Source organism: Taurulus bubalis (assembly GCF_910589615.1).
Source record: "Taurulus bubalis genome assembly, chromosome: 1".
Lineage (NCBI taxonomy): Eukaryota > Metazoa > Chordata > Actinopteri > Perciformes > Cottidae > Taurulus > Taurulus bubalis.
Window position 1 is genome coordinate 14,423,282 of NC_136589.1, and position 19,918 is coordinate 14,443,199.

General features: G+C 46.0%; 1 protein-coding gene across 1 annotated transcript; it reads left to right on the forward strand.

Annotated features, from left to right (window-relative positions):
* Positions 1-5,699: 5,699 nt before the first annotated feature.
* On the forward strand, positions 5,700-16,866 carry ttbk2a (tau tubulin kinase 2a; the record flags this gene model as incomplete). Its single annotated transcript, XM_079226999.1, has 15 exons — positions 5,700-5,768; positions 6,912-7,059; positions 8,299-8,372; positions 9,534-9,674; positions 9,999-10,103; positions 10,863-10,928; positions 11,098-11,190; positions 11,352-11,477; positions 11,607-11,764; positions 11,870-12,080; positions 12,191-12,408; positions 12,494-13,037; positions 13,852-14,193; positions 14,985-16,003; positions 16,419-16,866. The coding sequence occupies 15 exons, from the start codon at positions 5,700-5,702 to the stop codon at positions 16,864-16,866; spliced, it is 3,762 nt and encodes a 1,253-aa protein (XP_079083125.1).
* Between the last annotated feature and the right edge of the window lie 3,052 nt (positions 16,867-19,918).

Genomic DNA, 19,918 nt, shown 5'->3' on the forward strand with positions numbered 1-19,918 from the left:
CCTCCCCCTGTAGCGACGAGAGAGGGGGCTAGCTGCCGCCGTCTGTCCCGCGCAGAAGAAGAAACAGCTAGCTAACTAACTGGTGGAATCCGCCACGGGCACGAATCACACGGACATTAACTACAGATATTGTGAACCGTCTCAGACCGTTTATGTCGCTGCCATCGCGGCCGCGGGAGATGCATTGAGGCGCGCGGGGAGGGAGGGAGGTTCACTCAGCTGCCCTTCTGAAGGCGGAGGAGGGAGCTCGGCAGGTTAGCTAGCAGCGAGCTAGCTACCAGCTACCGACACGGCATACTGACCGGTTGGATTGTGGGACGTCACCAGGAAGAGAGAAAGAGTGTGTGTGGTGGAAGAGGTCTCACTCTGACAGGAAAAAGAGCGTTTGTTTAGTGGAAGAGCTCTCACTCTGACAGGTTTTTCTGAGTGGTAGGTTTATAAGGTATTAGTTGTTGTGAGAGTAAATATATATTTGAAATAAGTAATATATGTATATTGTTAATCATGAATTCATTAATATTGCAATCAAATGCAATATAGATAGATAGTTACTTTATTAATCCCGCAAGGGGAAATCTTTTCACTACATCAGCAGTTATACATTAAAGCAAAGCAATATTAAAATGCACAACATATCTTTATTTATTCCAGGACCCTTTGAGCTCGCACCATTACCTTATTGTCCTACATGCAGTGTACACATGTAGTATATATAGTTTAAATGGACTGATGGATAGAAAATGAACACACTGAAAAGTAGATTCTTGTTTATTTTTTATGTTTTATCCCTGTGAAGACTACGCCATCAGTTACATACGCCATCTTTAACTTAATGTCGCCTCCTAGTGGTCTTTGTGAAAAGTGTAATATTTTTCTCTGTGGCCGCATTCCAAACAAAGTATAATGCTCTAAACAAAAATTAAAAGATGAAACAATCAAAAATCAAAAACCTTCAGGGGACCTTTAGGGAACACGCTGCTTCGTCTATTTACTATAATATTCGCCAAAATGTTTAAAGCTTTTAAAAAAACAACAACCGATCTGTGACCGTGAACAGCGCGTGCGCGTCGCCTGTGAACGAGCGTTTCTTTTCTTTTCTTTTTTTTTAAAGACCCCGGTGCGCGCTCCCGAGGCTTGTTGCGAGGGGCGATCGAATCGGGCCCGCGCGCGCAGGAAGGCTGATGATCATCACACATAGGCGTCACGTCACGGATCCGCAGCGACCGAGAGAGATGCTGAGGTGACAGGCAGAAGGAGAGGAAAAAGGGACGGCCGATCGACCTCGGACGTGTTTCGCCCTCCGCTCTTTATTTATTTATTTCTAAACGACAATAAAACTCTTCTTCATGGCTGGTTCGCTCGCGATGGGATTCCGCTCGACGTCGTCCCCGCTGCCCTCCAACGTGCAGGCTTTTTTGTAACCACACCCGGCTCTCCTTTGGATCAAGGATCGGCAGCAAAGACCCGAGGTAAGGATTCAGAAATCCGGAGGCCGACCCGTGCCGTACCCCCTCCCTCTCCTTTCCCACGCACCTAAACACCCGACTCGCATGCTCGCGTGCGGCTGGCTGCATATGTGCGTTGCGTTCGTTACCCTGCACGCTGTCAGGGCTTTACAGCGTTAATAACCTCCTCTCCACGGGCAGGCGAGATGAGGTCGCGTGGCCTGCGTGGACGCGCCTGAGTAAATCTGCTGTGCTAATGCAACAACTCTCCACCGGCCCGTCCACTGCAGGGAGGCCAGGCGGGTTCACGTGGGACCAGCGTGACAGCTGGCTTCACAGAAGTATCTGGACGCTGCAGCTTGTGTACCTGTCACATCCCATTGGAAACAACATATCAGATTTTTTTTTTACTTGTATCTATTTTGCACAAATGGCTTCTAAATTGAAAGGATTTGAGGTTCTGCAAATTTAAAGTTGCCATACGTTGAGTTCATCCTAGCCTTTATGCCAGATGCACTCACACTGGTCCTTCACAGATTCTTCAGACGGGATCAGTTTCATCCAAGCTGTGACTCGAGTGTGGAGGGCCTCCCCACGCTGGCTCCTCTCCAAGGCTTGTCCTGCAAACAGAGTCGTCAGACCAGACACTCATTTCATCCGGCAGCAGCCCAACAAAGTCTCCCTGTCGCTCCACTGAGCCAAACCTCACTGGGGATCAGCCAGAAAATTAGGCACACGTTTGATTTTACAGTCAAGGTATATTCTCACTGGACCTGAAGTTGCACATGCGTGCACAAGATTGCTTTTAGGGTGTCAATATTTACAGACAACACATCTCTAGGAGCAGGAGGAACGCTGTGTGTTGGGTTGGGTGGGGGATCACTCACTGACATTTCATGATGATGCTTTTATGAAGCCGTAAAAAATACTTCCAGCAGACCAAAAAGGGCAAGAGGCGACGACAAGCTGCAGTCAGCAAATGGAAAAAGGCACTGCAGCATCGTCGCCGTGGAGATGCGGGGGGGTCAGGAAGTGTGATTCATCCTGATGAGACGGGCAGCCGGTTGTCATAGATGGGTTTCATTTCTGGTCCCAAGTCTGCTCCTCCTGAGCTGTTTTTTTATTTCTTATTTATTCATTGATGGTGGTTCGTATGGAGGAGGAGGAGGAGGAGGAGGAGGAGGAGGAGGAGGAAGAAGAAGAAGAAGAACAGGCTCTCTGTGAGGTGTGAGATTAGTCACAGCGTGTGTGCAGCCATGCAATGCGTGTTCAAGCTTGTGTTTGAGTGCATGTATGCCGGAGAAGTGGCTTTTAATGTGCAGTCTGTATGGGCCTGATTGACAGGTTGTATCTCCGGCTGTTCGGACACACATGAGCTTTTTTTTTTGTGCTAAAAAAACAAAAAGAGCTATGAGACTGCTTAGGCTCATCCCGACTTTTGACCTAAAAGAAGGAAGCAGAGACCTTTCTTCTCCATCTTCCACTTTTCCTGTCAAGAGCTTTTGTTGCTCACATTATCACCTCGCCGTTGAGGTTGAATGTCAGCCGTCTCTCCCAAAAGACTCACTCATCCTTTAAAAAAAAATAAAAGAAGAAGAAGAAAATGTCTCCTGATAGCTCAGATGTGACAGAACTCATATTTTGTGTCCCCCTAGAAGAAGGAAAACACTGGAATCAGTGTTTACAGTGAGTCTCCCTCCTCCCTCTGTGGTTAAAAGGGTTTTGTATACGGCATGTGTCTTCTGTGGTTTCGATGGCGTGCGCCATGTGTCTGTGGTTTCACTGATAATATAATATCAAGAATCCCAGAAGACACCTCTCACTTGGTTTCTCTGTGTCTGAAAAAAGATTAGCACACAAGGAGAAAAAGGTTTTGGTGCTCGACACTGACACAAATGGTAGAGACTTTTATAGAAGTTTGGTTCAGTTTTGGCCCAAAAAACTCAGCTTGATTTAATCCTCGTGTTCCTCGCGTCTCCTCTGGGAATGTCTGGTCCAAAGTCCTTCTACTAATGATCTCCAGAGGATGAATCCTATTGATCTCCTGATATTTCCTCCAGCACCACTGTGTGAATTTAAGTGAAATATTTGGACATATATTGGATGACATTTGGTGCACGCCTCCATGTTCTACCATAGCATGAACTATATGCACTTTGGTGGCTCCTCCTGATCTTTTTATCAAGTTGTCAGGTCATAATTGTGCTGTGGTTTATTTGCAAAACCAATGACATCCCATTCAGCCCCAACTGTTCCGTTAATGATAATTAGCAAATGATAGTATGCTAACATGCTAAACATTGTCCATGGTAAACATGCTGAACATTAGCATGTTATTGTTATTTTGAGCATCATGCTAACGTTAGCATTTAGCTCAAAGCACCAGTGTCCTTAAGTAGCATGGTCGCTAGCATAGCCGGTATTTTAAGCACACAATCTTCATCAGTTTTTACAAATGTTGTGCTTTTTTGTGTGTAACTCATGTGTTACTGGTTAATAAAATGCTCTCTGTTCTCAAGGTCTCATCTGAAACTCCACTATAACATAATAACAACCATATTGTCGCCCAAAGAAGGGAATATTATATTATTGATGAAAATATAAATATAGGTTGTTTGTTATGCAGATATACAGATACATTAAATTACATAGAAATATCTTGATCTTTGTTCGTAGTCACACACATCTAGACATTGAGACAGTTCAGAGACTATTAACAATATGTCTGCACCCTGGGTCAAACTTCACGCTTGTCAATTCACTGTTATCTAGTCTAACCACGCTTTGCCCTCTTCCATCTCCCAAACCTCGCCACGGTGCATGATGAGATTGATTGCCTCCTTGATGTCGGGCTCATGCCCCATAACCAAATAGTGTTTTTGAAGGCCGGTTGCATAACCGTGGATGCCAGCGCGCCGTGTGCAGAATGATGAGTCGAAGTCGGGTTTGCTGGGTTTGCTTTGAGCGCTTGAAGCCAGACTGAAGGAAGTTCGCGGCGTGCGCTCTCAGAGGAACGCTCATCTGTGACATGGATGTTGTGTAATACAGGAGCATACACAACTTCTGCAGGGGAAACTTCATTTGATGCTCGCTGTACAGACAGCTTGAACCACATGGCAGTGACAAGTCTGACAATAATAGCTAATGGCATTGGTGTTATTATGAACAATTCCTTCTGGAAAAAAACAACCTGCAGAGAATCTTGACCAAGGTTACGTTATTACCAATTTATTAACATATTTAACTGCGGACTTGATGGTGTCTTGGAGAGCAAGTAACCCACAATTATTTATTAATGTGATAACAATCTATGACTAAATATAGTTTATAGTTTATAACAGATCTATAAAGTGTTAGTAAATTATGTTTTAATCATTAACAAAAGATAGCAATAATTAGCCAACTTACAAACCTTTCGTAACAGGAGAATTTTCAAAAAGTGGTACCAATATTTCTTTCACAAAAATCTGGTATTGTATTGTAACCTCACGTTTCTGTGGCCTTGAATTAAGAATACAACTAAAACTGAATGCTGCAAAATTCTATTTGACGCAAATTACTGAAACTTAATTCAGTTAAATATGATGAACATCAATGTATTTATACAAAACGTATGGTACAGTATGTGATAAGATATTTGATTTGATACATATAAATTATCTCCCACAACTAGAGCTATTGCAAAATTAAACAATCTCATTATATCTGACAAGACCACTTTCTTTATAAGACCTGCTCCTTGGTTGTTGACACAGAAGATAAATGGCTTTGAAAGATGATACCAAGATGAAGCCTTTTTGTAATTTAAGACTTTCGCTTGCGATTTGGTGGGGCGAGTTTGTCTGGAGAGGCAGCTGCTGGCAGCAGGTGTGGCAGCTGCAGCGATAGTCGAGTATCAGAACGCTCCAGCCATTAAGCCGGGGGGGTTTAACTTTGTCTCTCAACTGCATGGGGACACTTTCAAACTTTCACATGGTGTCCAAAAAAACTAACAGGCCTTTTGTATGTTCAACTTTATGAAACCTCCTTGTTCAACACGCAATAAACAAAATCTCAAGATGCTGAAGTGTAATGCAGATGAGCCTAAGTAAATTAACTGATTTCCTTGAAAGTTGTATTTCTGACACTTTTGTGTGTCTTTGATCTTCCGTAGGGTTCTCCATCAAGGCCCAAATGCCCGGCCCAGTCTAAGGCTGCTGGGGGGGGGGGGGGGGGGGGGAGCAGTGAGGACAGCGTCCCTGGTCCACAGACGGGATGAGCGGGGGAGCGGAGCAAGTTGACATCCTAAGCGTGCTCTCCCTGGTCAAGGAACGATGGAAAGTGGTGAGTGACGTCACATTCGGCGACAATAGGCGGTGTGTGTTTGTCCAGCCCCGTTGCTGGCCGCCCCAGGCTCAGCCTCTGTGGCACAAACAACATCCAATTGTTCATCCCAACAATGCCTTCCCTCTGTCTAACCTGTGGTGCGGACAGTTCAGGGGGTGTATGCCTCTCTGCCCAGGTAGGGCTGCTGCAGAACAGGAGATCCAAAAATAGCCTGTATAGCTATTTGTGTCGGTGCATTGTGCTATAGGCTGCAGGAGCAGCAGCAGCAGCAGCAGCAGCATTGCTCCCCGAGGGATCAATGTCTCTCACTGCTGTGCCAGCCCGGGTGCCATGTGAGGCCGTTATTCCTTCCTGGCAACCTGGCAACACTTCCTGCCTTCTGAGGAGCGGAGTTACATAAGAACGCTGCAGCTAATCCCACGATTTTAGCCCCAAGTGCGACACAAGACTGTGTGTGTGTGTGTGTGTGTGTGTGTGTGTGTGTGTGTGTGTGTGTGTGTGTGTGTGTGTGTGAGAGAGAGAGTGTGTGAGCATGGAGGACAGTGAAGGACACGTGGGAGAAATTAAAGCTCCGCTAGTATCTTTATAGTGAAAAGATAGAACGGTTTGGGGGGAATTTGAAGGAGTGAAATGATGAAGAACGCGTTGTGGCCTGCTTCAGGCCTTCGTTAGTGCAAATGCTATCGGCACCAAGTACAGGAAGTGTTTATAGGTGGAAGCTCAGGTAGAACTGAAGCGATAAGTCAATTTATTGATCAGACGGAAAAATAATCCGCAACTATTCTGAACTATTCAATTTTCTGGCAATTAACAGAACCAATTAATCAAACCATTCATAATAACAAAGAAAATCTGAAATATAGATACAGTATTTGTTGCAGCCCTACTATTAACCTGAAAAGGAAGTTTTATAATTAGTGGTTAGTCAAAACAAAAACAGCATGGTAGTTTTCTGAAATTACAATCTGGATATTCTCATTCAAACTCTCTGTATAAACAGTGCTGACGTCATTTTTCAGGAGCCTCTTATAATATTTCAACATGTTCATTGTTAACGTCCTTCTCACTGTCCATGCACGTGACTCACAGGTTGTAAACGGGGGATTTATTCTAACGCGGCGTTTCGTCATCTTCCTCTAGGTGAAGAAGATCGGGGGCGGCGGGTTTGGGGAGATCTACGAGGCGGTGGACCTGCTGACGCGGGTCAGCGTGGCGCTGAAGGTGGAGTCGGCCCAGCAGCCCAAACAGGTGCTCAAGATGGAGGTCGCCGTGCTCAAGAAGCTCCAGGGTGAGTCGAAATGGAATCAGTGGATTTGGTTACGTTTCTGGAATTGATTGACCCTCCCTGGCCCATTGACCTATTGAAAACAGGACTCCCACTGGATCATTCTTGGCAGAGAAACAAATGCGTAGAAGACACTTTCTGTCAATTACTTTCCTGGATTGATCAAACGACAGGAAGTAAAGAAATTGTAAAAGAAGCTGACCAATCCAGGACATATCATGCTTGTAGAACATACAGGGATGATGTTTGTGTATTGATAGCAGGGTATAATATCCTCTCTATAATAAGATTATCTGACTTATCTGAAAGTATAATGTGGCGAGTTTCAATGTAAAAGTTTCAGATGGCAGTAACAGCAGTGACAGAGTGCGACAGGAAGTACATGTTTGTGTCCAATGTCTCACAGCAAAGACACATGATCAACACAAGAGCTCCTCCAGGGGGATTGTGTAGTTTTACTGCTATCTCTCTATCTTTTTTAACCGTATCTTTTTCCCTCCCCTCTCCCTTCCTGCCTTTTGACCACTACGCCTTTATTTCTCTCTCTCTCTTTCTCTCTCTCGCTCAACCTCCTGAGAAGAAAATCAATGTGCCGGGATCATGTTTGCCGTCTAATGGCTGCGGCCTCGGGCACCGCGGGTTTGTTGCTTCCTGAGGGAACCAGCATGTAACTTGAGACGGACTGAACTCCAGCCCCCCCAAACATTGCTACCCCGCCCAGCTGTAAAGAGTAAACATCAGCCAAGGGCCTTATAAGAAGTCTAGCGGGTCATATCAAGCTAATAATAGCTTCTTTGTGTTTCGATTTGTTTCTTTTAATTGGATCATTTCGGGATGTTGTGTCGGAATTTGGTAAAAGAAGGCCATGTAAAAAGTAGCGTTTTTAACATGGAGGTTCTGATAGAATCAATTTGCATTCACTGCGTGCTGAAGGGTTTGGGGTGTGGTCGCAGTCCAGCTGCCAGTGCAGCAATGTCCTTTCAGAGCACACGCACATTTGTTCACACACACACACGCACACACACACACACACATGCACACATGGGAAATTCATGCACATGTTTAGACCTGGTGTTGGGTGCTGTAGCCTATAAATCAGCAGGCTAGTCCCATGGGGACGCTGGTGATGGGAGGCCATTGATGCTGTAGAGGGCAGGGAAAAATTAACACGCACGTCATCATGATTCACACAGCAGACTGGGGAGTGATCTCATCTCCTCCTTCTCCTCTTTTATTCCTCAGGTAAAGACCACGTGTGCCGCTTTGTGGGATGCGGCCGCAACGACCGCTTCAACTACGTGGTGATGGAGCTTCAGGTCGGTCTAAATGCAGAAGACTTAGCCTCATAAGCACTAACTTTTAACTGGTTTACCCGGCCTTATGAATCATTGAAAAACAATTGTGATAATTGATGAATTGTTCAAGTTATTTGTGAAGCAAAAATGCCAAACAATTACTTTGGAGCTGCAGCAACAAGTCCACGGATTGATTAGTATGTAAAATTGCCTAAAATGTTTTGATAATTGATTAATTTCTCATGCAGAAATTGCAGAAAATGAAAATGTCTTGCTTTGAGAAAGTTGGACACTATTTTCTGACAATTTATAGAGGAAACAATTAATCGAGATAAATGGATAATGAAAATAGTCATTAGTTGCAACCCTAATTCGCTTGTTTCTAAAACTAGGAATTATACAAAGGTATATTTCTTTCTTTATTACTTAAAAAAAGAAAATCAAATTTCTAAGTAAAACTGAGAATAAATTATTTGTTAGTTTTGCTTATGAAACTAGAATTTTTGGCTGCAAAAAAAACAACCTTTAATCTCAAAACTATGAAGGTATATTTGTTTCTTTACTAATATACCTTTATAGAATTACAGCTTTTCTCTGTTTTGTACAATTGTAAATGGAATATTTTGGTCGTACAAAACAAGAAATTTAGTGTGGACCAAAGTGAGGTTGCCATCCCATCCTGCTTCCATGTTTAAATATGTATATTTATAGCAACAATACTCCATGTAGAGCTTCAGGCAGCACTATTGCAGAGGGTTTACAGACTGTATCTTCTGCTGTGATCTACACACAAGGTCGTAATACCATGATCTCAAATTCACAAATCCTTTATCTGGGCTTTGATGGTGTTCTGTTTTGTTTTTTTATCTCTACCAAGGAATGCTCAATTTTGGTGTACTGCACCAACCCCTGACCGCACCACGTGTTTTAATTATAGATGAGCGGTCCAGCTGAATTTATATATTATTTCTGTCTGTTCTTTCAAACATTTCAACCAGTAAAACTTGTAATAGTGATTATATTTATATTATTATTCCTGTTACTGTGTCTTGCTTCCAAAGAGAACCAGATAAATATGTGTTTTTTTTTTTTGTGACATGTTTAAGACATGCAGAGGTCCCGCTGTGTTTCCTGAACGGGGGATTTACCAGACTAACTGATGTCGTACATTTGCTCTCTCAGGGCCGTAACCTGGCGGACCTGAGGAGGAGCATGACCCGGGGAACCTTCAGCATCAGCACCACCCTGCGTCTGGGGCGACAGATCCTGGAGGCCATCGAGAGCATCCACTCGGTGGGCTTCCTGCATCGCGACATCAAACCGGTGAGCCATGCTTAGCTGTAGGCAGCAGAGGATATGCACTGCCTGGTTCTTATTGCTTCAACTGTATTCCCGACATATGAGAATATTTTTATTTCTGCTGCCTGGGCAGTGTTTATGACTTTTGCACTTGTTTTTATTACTAGCTGCTCGCATTGTTTTGCTGATTCAATATTTTTGTTGCACTTACAGTAAGCCTGCCACATTATGTAGCTTAATGTAAATGTCCTCTATCTTCTGAGAAGCTGTATAAAATTATATTCTAGCACAGGAACTCATGTATTTGTATTATTCCTCTAACCATCGCCTCCTGTTTTACCTCCTCAGTCCAATTTCGCAATGGGCCGCTTCCCGAGCACCTGTCGGACCTGCTACATGCTGGACTTTGGTTTGGCTCGTCAGTTCACCAACTCCTGCCAGGAGGTCCGACCTGTAAGTGTCCTCCTCCGCTACTGAGTATATACTGAACTTAAAACCGCACTTATCAATGCCGATGAATTAATATGATTCAGTATGATAATTTATCTGCTTTCTGTGGAATTTTATCGTGATGAAAACATAGCGAGACATCCAGATACACAATTTCTCAGAACATTTGATCAATATCACTTAAATCAAACTATTTCCTTCATCTGATTACTATGTATTTGTCAGAATCAGAGTCCATGTGTGTTGACACATACATGGAATTTGACTCCGGTTTCACGTAGCTCTTCGTACTTATATAAATATACAATAAACAAGATAAATATAAAAAAGACATTGAAGACAATATGGGCATGCATGTAAGCGTAGTCAGTGTATACTTATACATATTTATTAATTTACTTTCACTATTTCACTTGAAACTGTTTGGAACACTTTGCACTAAAATTCTAAAGAAAAATAGAACATATTAGTTATTTGTTTATTTGTCAAGTATTTAATTCTCACAAAAATAGGCTTTATCATGGGTTTTATTTATTTATTGAATTACCAAAAAAGTGAGTGTAATGTAACGTGATAGAATGTCATGTTGCGCTGCCCATAAGTGCCAAGAAACGATCGCATGTTAAGGGTGAGAGGTTTGGCGAAAGACCGGTGAAAATACAACCAGTTTCTTTTAATTTTTGTATTATTTTTGGCTGAAAATCTATAGTTCAAATACATCTACATCAGCATTTAATGCTTGTTTCTGTCTTTGTTTGTCAGCCCCGGCCGGTGGCGGGGTTCAGGGGAACGGTCCGCTATGCATCGGTCAATGCACACAAGAATAAGGTCAGTGTCCCTCCATCATGCGCTACAGCTCTTGTGTAATCAGTGATGCTGTCCCACACGTGCCCATTTAAGTGCGTTACATAACCGCACTTTTCTTTTTTTAGTCAGGATTTGCCCATTTGAATATGATTGATTTAATGTTAACTCGACCCCTGATGTAACTCTGCAGGAGATGGGCCGCCACGATGACCTGTGGTCTCTCTTCTACATGCTGGTGGAGTTTCTGGTCGGCCAGTTACCGTGGAGGAAGATCAAGGACAAAGTAAGGACGATCAATAATCCCTCTCCTTCACGGAAACTAAACAGCCTTGTCCACGTAGCTGTAGATGATGAGGTGTGACGTGCGTGTGTGTGTGTGTGTGTGTGTGTGTGTGTGTGTGTGTGTGTGTGTGTGTGTGTGTGTGTGTGTGTGCTCGCTCCCAGGAACATGTGGGGAAGCTGAAGGATACTTACGACCATCGTCTGATGCTCAAACACCTGCCGGCAGAGTTTGGCGTGTTCTTGGAGCACATCGCCAGCCTCGACTACTTCACTAAGCCGGACTACCAGGTGACACACGGGTCTAATTTTGATTTTTGAGGAATAACGAATTGTGCAGTACATGATCTAGAAAGGTCTTCACAAGTCGATATGCATTCAAGACCCATTTTAAAATGTGTTTATTTTGTGTTGTTACAGCTGCTGATGTCGGTGTTTGACAACAGCATGAAAACCTACAATGTTGTGGAGAATGACCCCTATGACTGGGAGCGGACCGGCACCGATGGCACTCTGACAATCATTGCCATTGCCACAACGCCGCAACATCACACGCGCCTCACTCCGGCACACTTGGGGTATGTTTGATTGAAACGCCGCAAATATTCTTAAGCTTATATACACAGGTATGGAACGTATAGACTCCAGCTGTGGTTGAAATTCCACACTTTTTGTTTCCCTAGTATGGCAAATGCCTCCCTGATCCCTGGCGACCTAGCGAGGGAAAACACAGAAGAGGTTCTGCAGGATGAGCAGCTCAGCGACGTGGAGAACAACCCCGCTCCGGAGCGCCTGCCGGGCTCTCCACTCCACCCGCACCGCAACCAGGAGGCTGATGTCTGGGAGGAGCTGGACCGCAACCGCAACCGCATCCGGTCGGCAATCTGGAAGGTAGTATGGTTCTATCACCTCAAGTGCTCTCGGAAAATTGATACCTTAATTGAAATATAGCAGTTTATTTTGTATTTTAGTAACTCACTAACAACTCTAACTGCTTTCCAAAGGCAGAGGAGGAACACAGCAACAACCAGGGCAACCATGGACAGCAGAGTCCCTACGCTGGGCCGAGCCTGGGTTCCCCAGTCAAAGTGCAATCTGAGGTGGTGGCTTCAGACCGCGAGGGCCCCTTGCTGAGGAAGCTCCGCAACATTCACAGTTTTGAGCAGGAGAGGAGGGTTGCCCTCGAGGCCAAGCCCAGTCCAGAGCGCTTCCTGGAGGCCTGGTATGTCTCTCAAGTCACCAATCTGCGTTAACACCAGTTTCTCTAAAAGTTCCTGAGTGTTTGCATGTGTCTTGTGTCTGTTCAGCTCCGGAAAGCAGCCGCTTAGCACCCAGCACCAGGAGAAGGAGGCTGACGGTGCCGCAGTCGTCCCAGTAATGCACAGTCAAGACGAACCTGCCGGGGAGCGTCCCGATAGGGTCTGGCACTATGATGAGGAGTTCTTGTCTGGTGGTGGTTCTCCTAAGCCAGCCTCCTGTGGATCTCAGGAGCACGGGGAGGGGGCAGCCAGCAGTGGGGGCTTTGTGGCCCTCAATCTGAGCTCTGGGAGGCAGGACATTGACTCAAGGGAGTGGGTAATGGTGGAGCGGCCCAGTGGCTCTCCAGGAAACAAGGTTACGACCAGCCCCTCGGAGGAGGAGGAGCCAGAGGTGCTCCAGCCAGGGTCTCCTGGATGGGAGCGGGGCTACGCCAGCGCTAACCCTGGCAAAGCTAAACAAGAAAGCATGGCTTCCTCCAAGGGAAGTGCAAAAGTTGACAAGTTGGAGCTTAGCATGGGCCCTGTCGGGGATCTGCCCCCCGTCACTCCAACCAGCCCAGCTGAAGCTCTGGCTGAGGGACTCCTCACCCAGGTAAGCCCTTTCATCTGAAGGCCATCTCACAACATGGCATACATGATACTGACTGTAGTCAGCGTTTTTACTAAGTTAAAAAGCTGTACAGAGTCAGAGTTCTAGCTTTAGGACCTCAATGCTTATACAGTACTTCCACCAGCTGCATCTTGTTTAAAGCTAAATGTTACTGCTTGATGTTTTCTGGCTTATTCGCTTGTGTTTATCATTAGTAAAAATATATTTGTGTCACAACTGCAGAGCTTTTTATCAGATCACAGCATGGGGGGGGGGGAAAGAGAGCTTTTGGCTTTGAAATGCACATTGATTTGCGTTAAATATCATGCAGAATTTTATCTTATTTGCAGACATTTGCTATGTTTGGTTGGTTTTATTTACTTCATAAATTCAATAATTTGATTGCAAAATATGGTTTGGTTTCCTTCGTTTAAATTACTTTTTTGCTCCTTTTATTTTTTTATAACCTTCAACCAGCCCTCCGAAATCCTGCCTGACAAAGTTTTTGAACAGCTTGTTTACACCACAGGAAGAATAACCCTCATTCTCTCCTACAACTGCCTCCAAGTTGATAATGTTTACGGCCTTCTCAAAATCTACCCAACTTCCTTGTCTGGCCTAAAATCATCCCCTTATATTTATAATCCTCCCCACCCAAAGTCGCTTTACCCGTTCGAAACAACTCAACATCGTGCTCCCCACCTGCTTGTCCTGCCTCAAAGCACATCCGCCATACCTTCTCCATCTTCTCACTCCCTCACCAGTCTCACAACCCCTCCTCTCTCCACCTCCCGCTTCTCTCCTCCCCCTCTCTTAGCTCCCCACCTCTCCTCCATCCCTGCCTGAGGAGGTCGCGATCCGGACCGCCAGCCCCATCCCTCTGCGCTCTCCCAGCCCTCACACACTCCTGACCACCTTGTCGGACCCGTTGCACCTGCGCCATCCGCCGGGCATCAGGCGCAGTCAGTCCGTCGACCCGCAGCGGCAGGGGCACCCCTCCTCTTCCTCCTCCTGCTGCCACGCCTCCCTACCACTACCACCAAACCCCGCCCCCGGCACCCGCTCACCCACTCGCAGGAAACTGCCGGCCATCCCGGCGGGTGCCGCCAACGCCAAGTTTCCCTCTGTCATACGCATCACTCGCGCCCAGCTTCAGCAGGTGATGAGCCCATCACGACCTCCTAAAAGCCTCCATTCAGCTTCCTCCACGTCAGTAGCGACACTCCGGCTGTTGACATTTTTTGTTCTTTCTTTCTTTTCTTTTTTTGTTTTGTTTAAGTTGCTCATTTTGGCTTATTTGTTCCATTGGCTTGCTTATTGTGTTGTTGTCAGGCAGCTCTCTCCAGAAACCATGAGGGGCGTTGTGCAGGCCAGACAGAGCATGGGTCAGATGTGTCCTTGTGTCTGGACTTGTGTCCTTGTGATCTGAATAGGGGTGTGTGTTTGTCTGATTGTGGCATGTGTGTTTGGAATGTCGAGTCATGACTACAGGTTGCATGGTCTCTTTTGTTTCAGATCGTCTTTGTGCTCTCTATCTTTCTCTTTCTCTCTCTCTCCCTGTATTTGTTCCTCACCCTCTCTTCGCTGAAGCCCCCTGCGAAGTTGCGTGAACGTTTCCTGTCCTACTTGCTGGTTTAGTACTCACAGCTTGACTGACACTGCCATAGCACTTGTGTGTTTCGGTCTGATAATGGTAGCTATGGTATTGCATGCTGTTGCCAAACTAATCACTATTTATTACCCCACATTATAAAATACTTCTCTTTTCACACATCTGCATCAGGCTCTTGCTACAGAACTACAGCACAACTCGACATGTTGTAGTCTATCAGCAACAGGCCCTTGACAATGAGAATATTATTCCCACTCTTAGTATGGTTGATCTTTTTAAATAACACCCGTGTGTCTTTCTCTTCCCTCCCGTCTCTCCAACTCCCCCCTCCCCTCCAGTTGACAGCTCAGCGTCCCTCTGGGCTGTCCTCCCAGTCAGGATCAGACAGTGTGCCACAGTGCCTCCTGCTGGAGAGGCGTAGTGAGGCTGACGCTGAGGCTCAGCTGGTCCAGGAGCGCACAGCAGACATCAGCTCTCCCCAGGACCATGTGCTCACCCATCCAGGGACACCCAAAGACCCCCTGGCTGAGATGCTGGTCAATGGAGACATCCACACCAAAGCTCAAAGCCCTGCTCCGAACCGTGTGTCTTCCCCCCGCTCCCCCCGCTCCCCTCGCTCTCCTCACTCGGTTCCCCTGCGCTCGCCATCCTCTCCACGCTCTCCACGCTCTCCACACTCTCCTTGCTCTCCTCACTCTCCTTGCTCTCCTCGCAGCCCTGTGTTTGCCAATGGCCACTTCTCCCCTCCTGTTAACAGCCAAAGGGATTTAAGTAATGGAGCGTTCCCCAGGCTGAAAGACCCTGAGAAGGATTCTGTCCCGACTCTCTGTACCACAGAGCCTCAGCTAAGAGGGGAGGTTAGTAGAGAAGTGAACCATGCCCCAGATCAGACCAATGGACCAGTCTCCTCCTCCCCAGTTGCCCTCCGTAAGGACCCCAGCCGGAGGCATAGTCGCATCCCAGTCCTGGAGCCCTCCAGCCTGCTGGAGCTCCCTCCTGCAGTGTCCGCTAAGGAGAAACTCCTGCAGAAGAAAGCTAACCACCAGGGCCCGGCCCCCTCTCCCACTGCCTCCCCATCGCTCTCCGATAGGCGCGGCCCCATGGTGGCCTCCCTTGCTCGGGACCCGCTGTCCTCCACCTCTGACCGCTCTCAGGACGAGGACTCTCTTATGGGCTCCCGTTCTGACCGCCAGGCAGACGATGCTCCTTCCCTCTCCTCCTCCTCCAGCCCTCTGTCCCGCAAGAGCAGGATCCCTCGTCCCGTTCATTCAGCGTCTTCGGCCGAGCAGCTGGCTGCCCAATTCCTGCCACGCCCGCCGCCTGGGAAGCCACCATGCCGCTCCACAGCGGAGGGCAGGTAGTTTGTTAAATTTCACATTTTCTCTTTTGCTTTTTGAGTATCAACATTTAAAAAATTCACCAAACCATTATTGTTCTCAAACATTTATGAAAACAAGATGACTAATTACACCGTAATCCACTTCGTTAATTGATTCGATTAAAGAAATTGTTCAACATTTTTCACTTATTTGCTTTTTTGCAGTCTATACGCTAAATATGAAACAAGAGCCTGCATGGGATTAGCCTAGTTTAGCATAAAGACTGTAGGGGAAAGCAGCTGGTAAAATGTAAAGACACTGGTTTCCAGTCTTTATGCTAATGGCCCTCTCATCTAACTCTCAATTTGATTTATCCCCCTGTTTCTTGGTTTGCTTTGAAATACATGACCTGGCTGTTATTCATAACCTGCCCTGCATTTTGTGCCCACTTAGGCTTCGGCGTTTCCGCATCCGAGCTGGCAGCAACAGCGACTCCGACCTGCTGACGTGCCTTGCTCAGCTGATGCACGGTTCCCGTGGCTCCCCGCTTCACCATCGCTCCTCGGCCCAGCACGGAGGCTCCAGGATGGGCATCTGCAGCCTGACGAGCTCTCCGCACCACCACCGCAGCTCCAGCGCCTCTCCGCGAAGCTCCTCCTCCCTGCAGCGCTCCGTCAGCTCCTCGCCCTCCCGCCACGACCACCGCGGCAGCGGGGGAGGAGGCTGCCTCGGCCGCAGCCGCTCGCCTCCCAGCTTCTCGGGCTCGCCGCCTCCCCGCCGCTTCCACACTTACCACCAGGACACGTGCTGCAGCCGCCAGGCTCGCACCGGCCCCTTCCACCTGTCCAGGGGGAAAAGCTGCAGCCGAGAGGGCAAGTGCTCCAGCAAGCTGAGCAGATAGTTGCCCTCCATGTGGCGCTGCCACGGCAGAGGATGGGAAGACTCTTCTTATGATAGGGTAGACCGCAGTGTCCTTCCTGTATAGGTTTCCCTTTTTCCCGCTGTCAGTCTGAACCTTACACTTGCAGGGCTCTCAAGTGTCACGCATTGAGCGTGACTGTCACGCATTTCGGTCTTAAGTCACGCCCTCCCGCCACACATCGTATTTCTCACGCTGAAAAAAAACTCTAGGCTATTTAATGTGCTGCAGCGCGCAAACATGACCTGGTCGCGCTGCCCTCACCATGGAGGAATCAAGCACGTCTTCCCCGAATCCCCTGCCAATCAATAAAAAGAGATGGGCGACACGAATAGCCAATCAGAAAAACGTATTTGTTGTATCTGGGTGAAATGTAATCCCGGCCGCACCTCCGCCCCCCTTACCCCCCCCCGGCCGCGCCTCCGTCCGGGGGGAGAGAGATAGATGTTACGCTTACCTGTCTTAAAAACTTGAGAGCCCTGCACTTGTCTCGTGGTTTCCCACTGTTCCTGTCACTCCTCCTCTTTGCACACAGGTTCATTCATTTATGTGCCCAGCTTTAAAGGGGCACTCCGGCAATGTAGTTCTGCACTTCCATGAAGTTGTTGGACCGAGAGACAGATTTGAAAAAGGTCGATCAAAATCTGTGCAGCGGAAACTGAGATATCCCCACTTTTAGTTTGTTGAGCTCCAACAATGTTGGTTCCTACATTTCCCAGAATGCAACTCAATAACATAAATGCCAACTTCTTTCAAACCCCTTCCAGATTGCAATGAAAGCTTTCTGTTAAAAAGCGTCACACCCAGTCTGACATTCTCTGGCTGAATACTACTCTTTGTGATGAGTCAGCTGAACCTCATGTGTAAGTGGAGTGCCCCTTTAAGGTAACTTATTAGACCATCCTCCGTTTTCTTTATATAATCATGTTGTAGAGTTGAAAAGTACAGCTGCTAAATTAAACCCAATGCAGACAGTACTACAATCTGTAAATCAATAGTTTACAGGACCAGAGGGCACATAAATGAATCCGTTCCCTGTTTATCTTCATGCATCCTGCACCACGATATACTATTACTTATTTATCCCCAGTATTGATGCACTTGGATGATGCTGATGGAACATCAGTAAAGCTGATCACAACTAAATTCAATATTGGCCTGAGGTTGACTAAGTTGTCTCCTCTGTATTCGGAGATTGCAGGCAGGGTATGATATTTACTTTATGCGATATGTGAATGCATAAAGCCAGAATTTGTATACAGTTGTATTTATTGAGATATTTATTTTGATGCTTCGCGACGCTTTCGACTCCTACCCTCCTCTGTGTGATAGTGGATGTGTGTTTTTTGTGTCACTCGCATTAGTTTTAAATGTTTAAAATTGAAAGGGATTACTCCAAAAGTGACCCTTTTAAACAATCAATCATGTCAAGTGCGTGAGGACGCACACCTTTTTGTGCCTACTGTGTTGCTGAGAGGGAATGAACACTGGCTGAAGGCTTTACAGGTTAGAAGTGTGGTAGATGTTCGGTAGTAGCAGAAGTAAGCTTAAGCAACACAAGGTACATTACTGATGAGTAATGTTCAGACACAGATGTTTGTCTCAGCGTGTGCCTTGGCACTTGAGCAGCTTTAGATTTACTTTGATTTTAATGAGACAAAAAAATTATAAAAAAAGGAGCCAAAAACAGACTTGTGCCAGTGGTTAAACAACGACCCTTTTCACCAGTATTCTTTCAATGTAGAAAAGGTAGCAACAAAAATGTTTGTAAATCAACTGCAATTTGAGCAACAGTACTTGAGTAGCTACTATTTGTAATCACACACACAAAAAAGGAAATATTTCAAGTACAACCATGTGTTTGCTGTCCTGTGTGTACACACCAGGTCAGTGTTGGAGATAAAACCTGGAAAGAAATGTGAATGTCAGACCTCAAACAACATTTTGTCTAACGCTATTGAAAACGGAGGCCATATTTACATATATATTTCTTTCTCACACTAAAATGATGTTCCATGCTTCCATGAGCAAGTATGTTTTTTTTGTTTTGTTCCTCCTGCGCCGCAGAATGTCTTTTATAATGATGACATGCGGTATGTTTGTGCACAAGGGAAAATGGAATCAGAGTATTGTTTGTGTTTGATTTAGTTAGGATTCCTCGCTGAGACTCTCCTCCACGACCTCCTCCCACTCCTCTGCTTGTAAGATACTGCGTAATAACTCCAGCTTCCTTCCAATGCTACTCTTTGCATGCACAACAGAGAAAACACAGATTCAGCTAGTGAGTAAAAAGCTGCATAGCACTTCCCGCCACACGTCGTCTTATCTTATGAAGATTTTAACCCAGCAGTGACTTCATTACTTTTAAAATCTACATAATTTATCTTTCCCAGCTTAATATTCGTCTTCTCGCCTCATGTATGACTAGTTTTCTGCGCTTCCTGCACTGACCCGGTATTTATTGTGTTGCTGGAATATGACAGACTGTATTTTTTATCAGTGCAACTAACTGACGTGATGCACAAAAAATAATTAACCAGAAAAAAATAATAAAGGAGAAAAGACTTTGCTGTGTTTTAAGCACTTGTATAGTAGGAAAACACACCAGTTGATAATCGCAGTTATAGCCTCCAACAAGACATGGCTGCACATTGCCAAATATTTTAATAAGATTTTGCAGATGTGATTTGAATTGAGATGTGATAAATATAGGGAGCGTATAGTGATTGAATGGGCACATTTGTAAATGTATAAAGTGTGCTGTTTCATGCAGATACCTGTACGCTATAGCCTCGCAGAGCAGCTATGATGACTCATCCTGAAGGCAGACAGCGTTCAGTCAGTCAGTCGCCTTAATGTCTCCTCTCTGCCCCTCTGTGCATAGCGAGGGATGACTGAGCCTTGTCTGTGTTGGACATCATTTCCACTATTGGGCCAAGCCAAGACTTCCTGTCACTTCTCTCTTGTCTCGTCTTCGCGTGGTCACTATAGCATCACCACTGAAGCCAGTGCTGTCCGGCTCTTGTGCGTACAA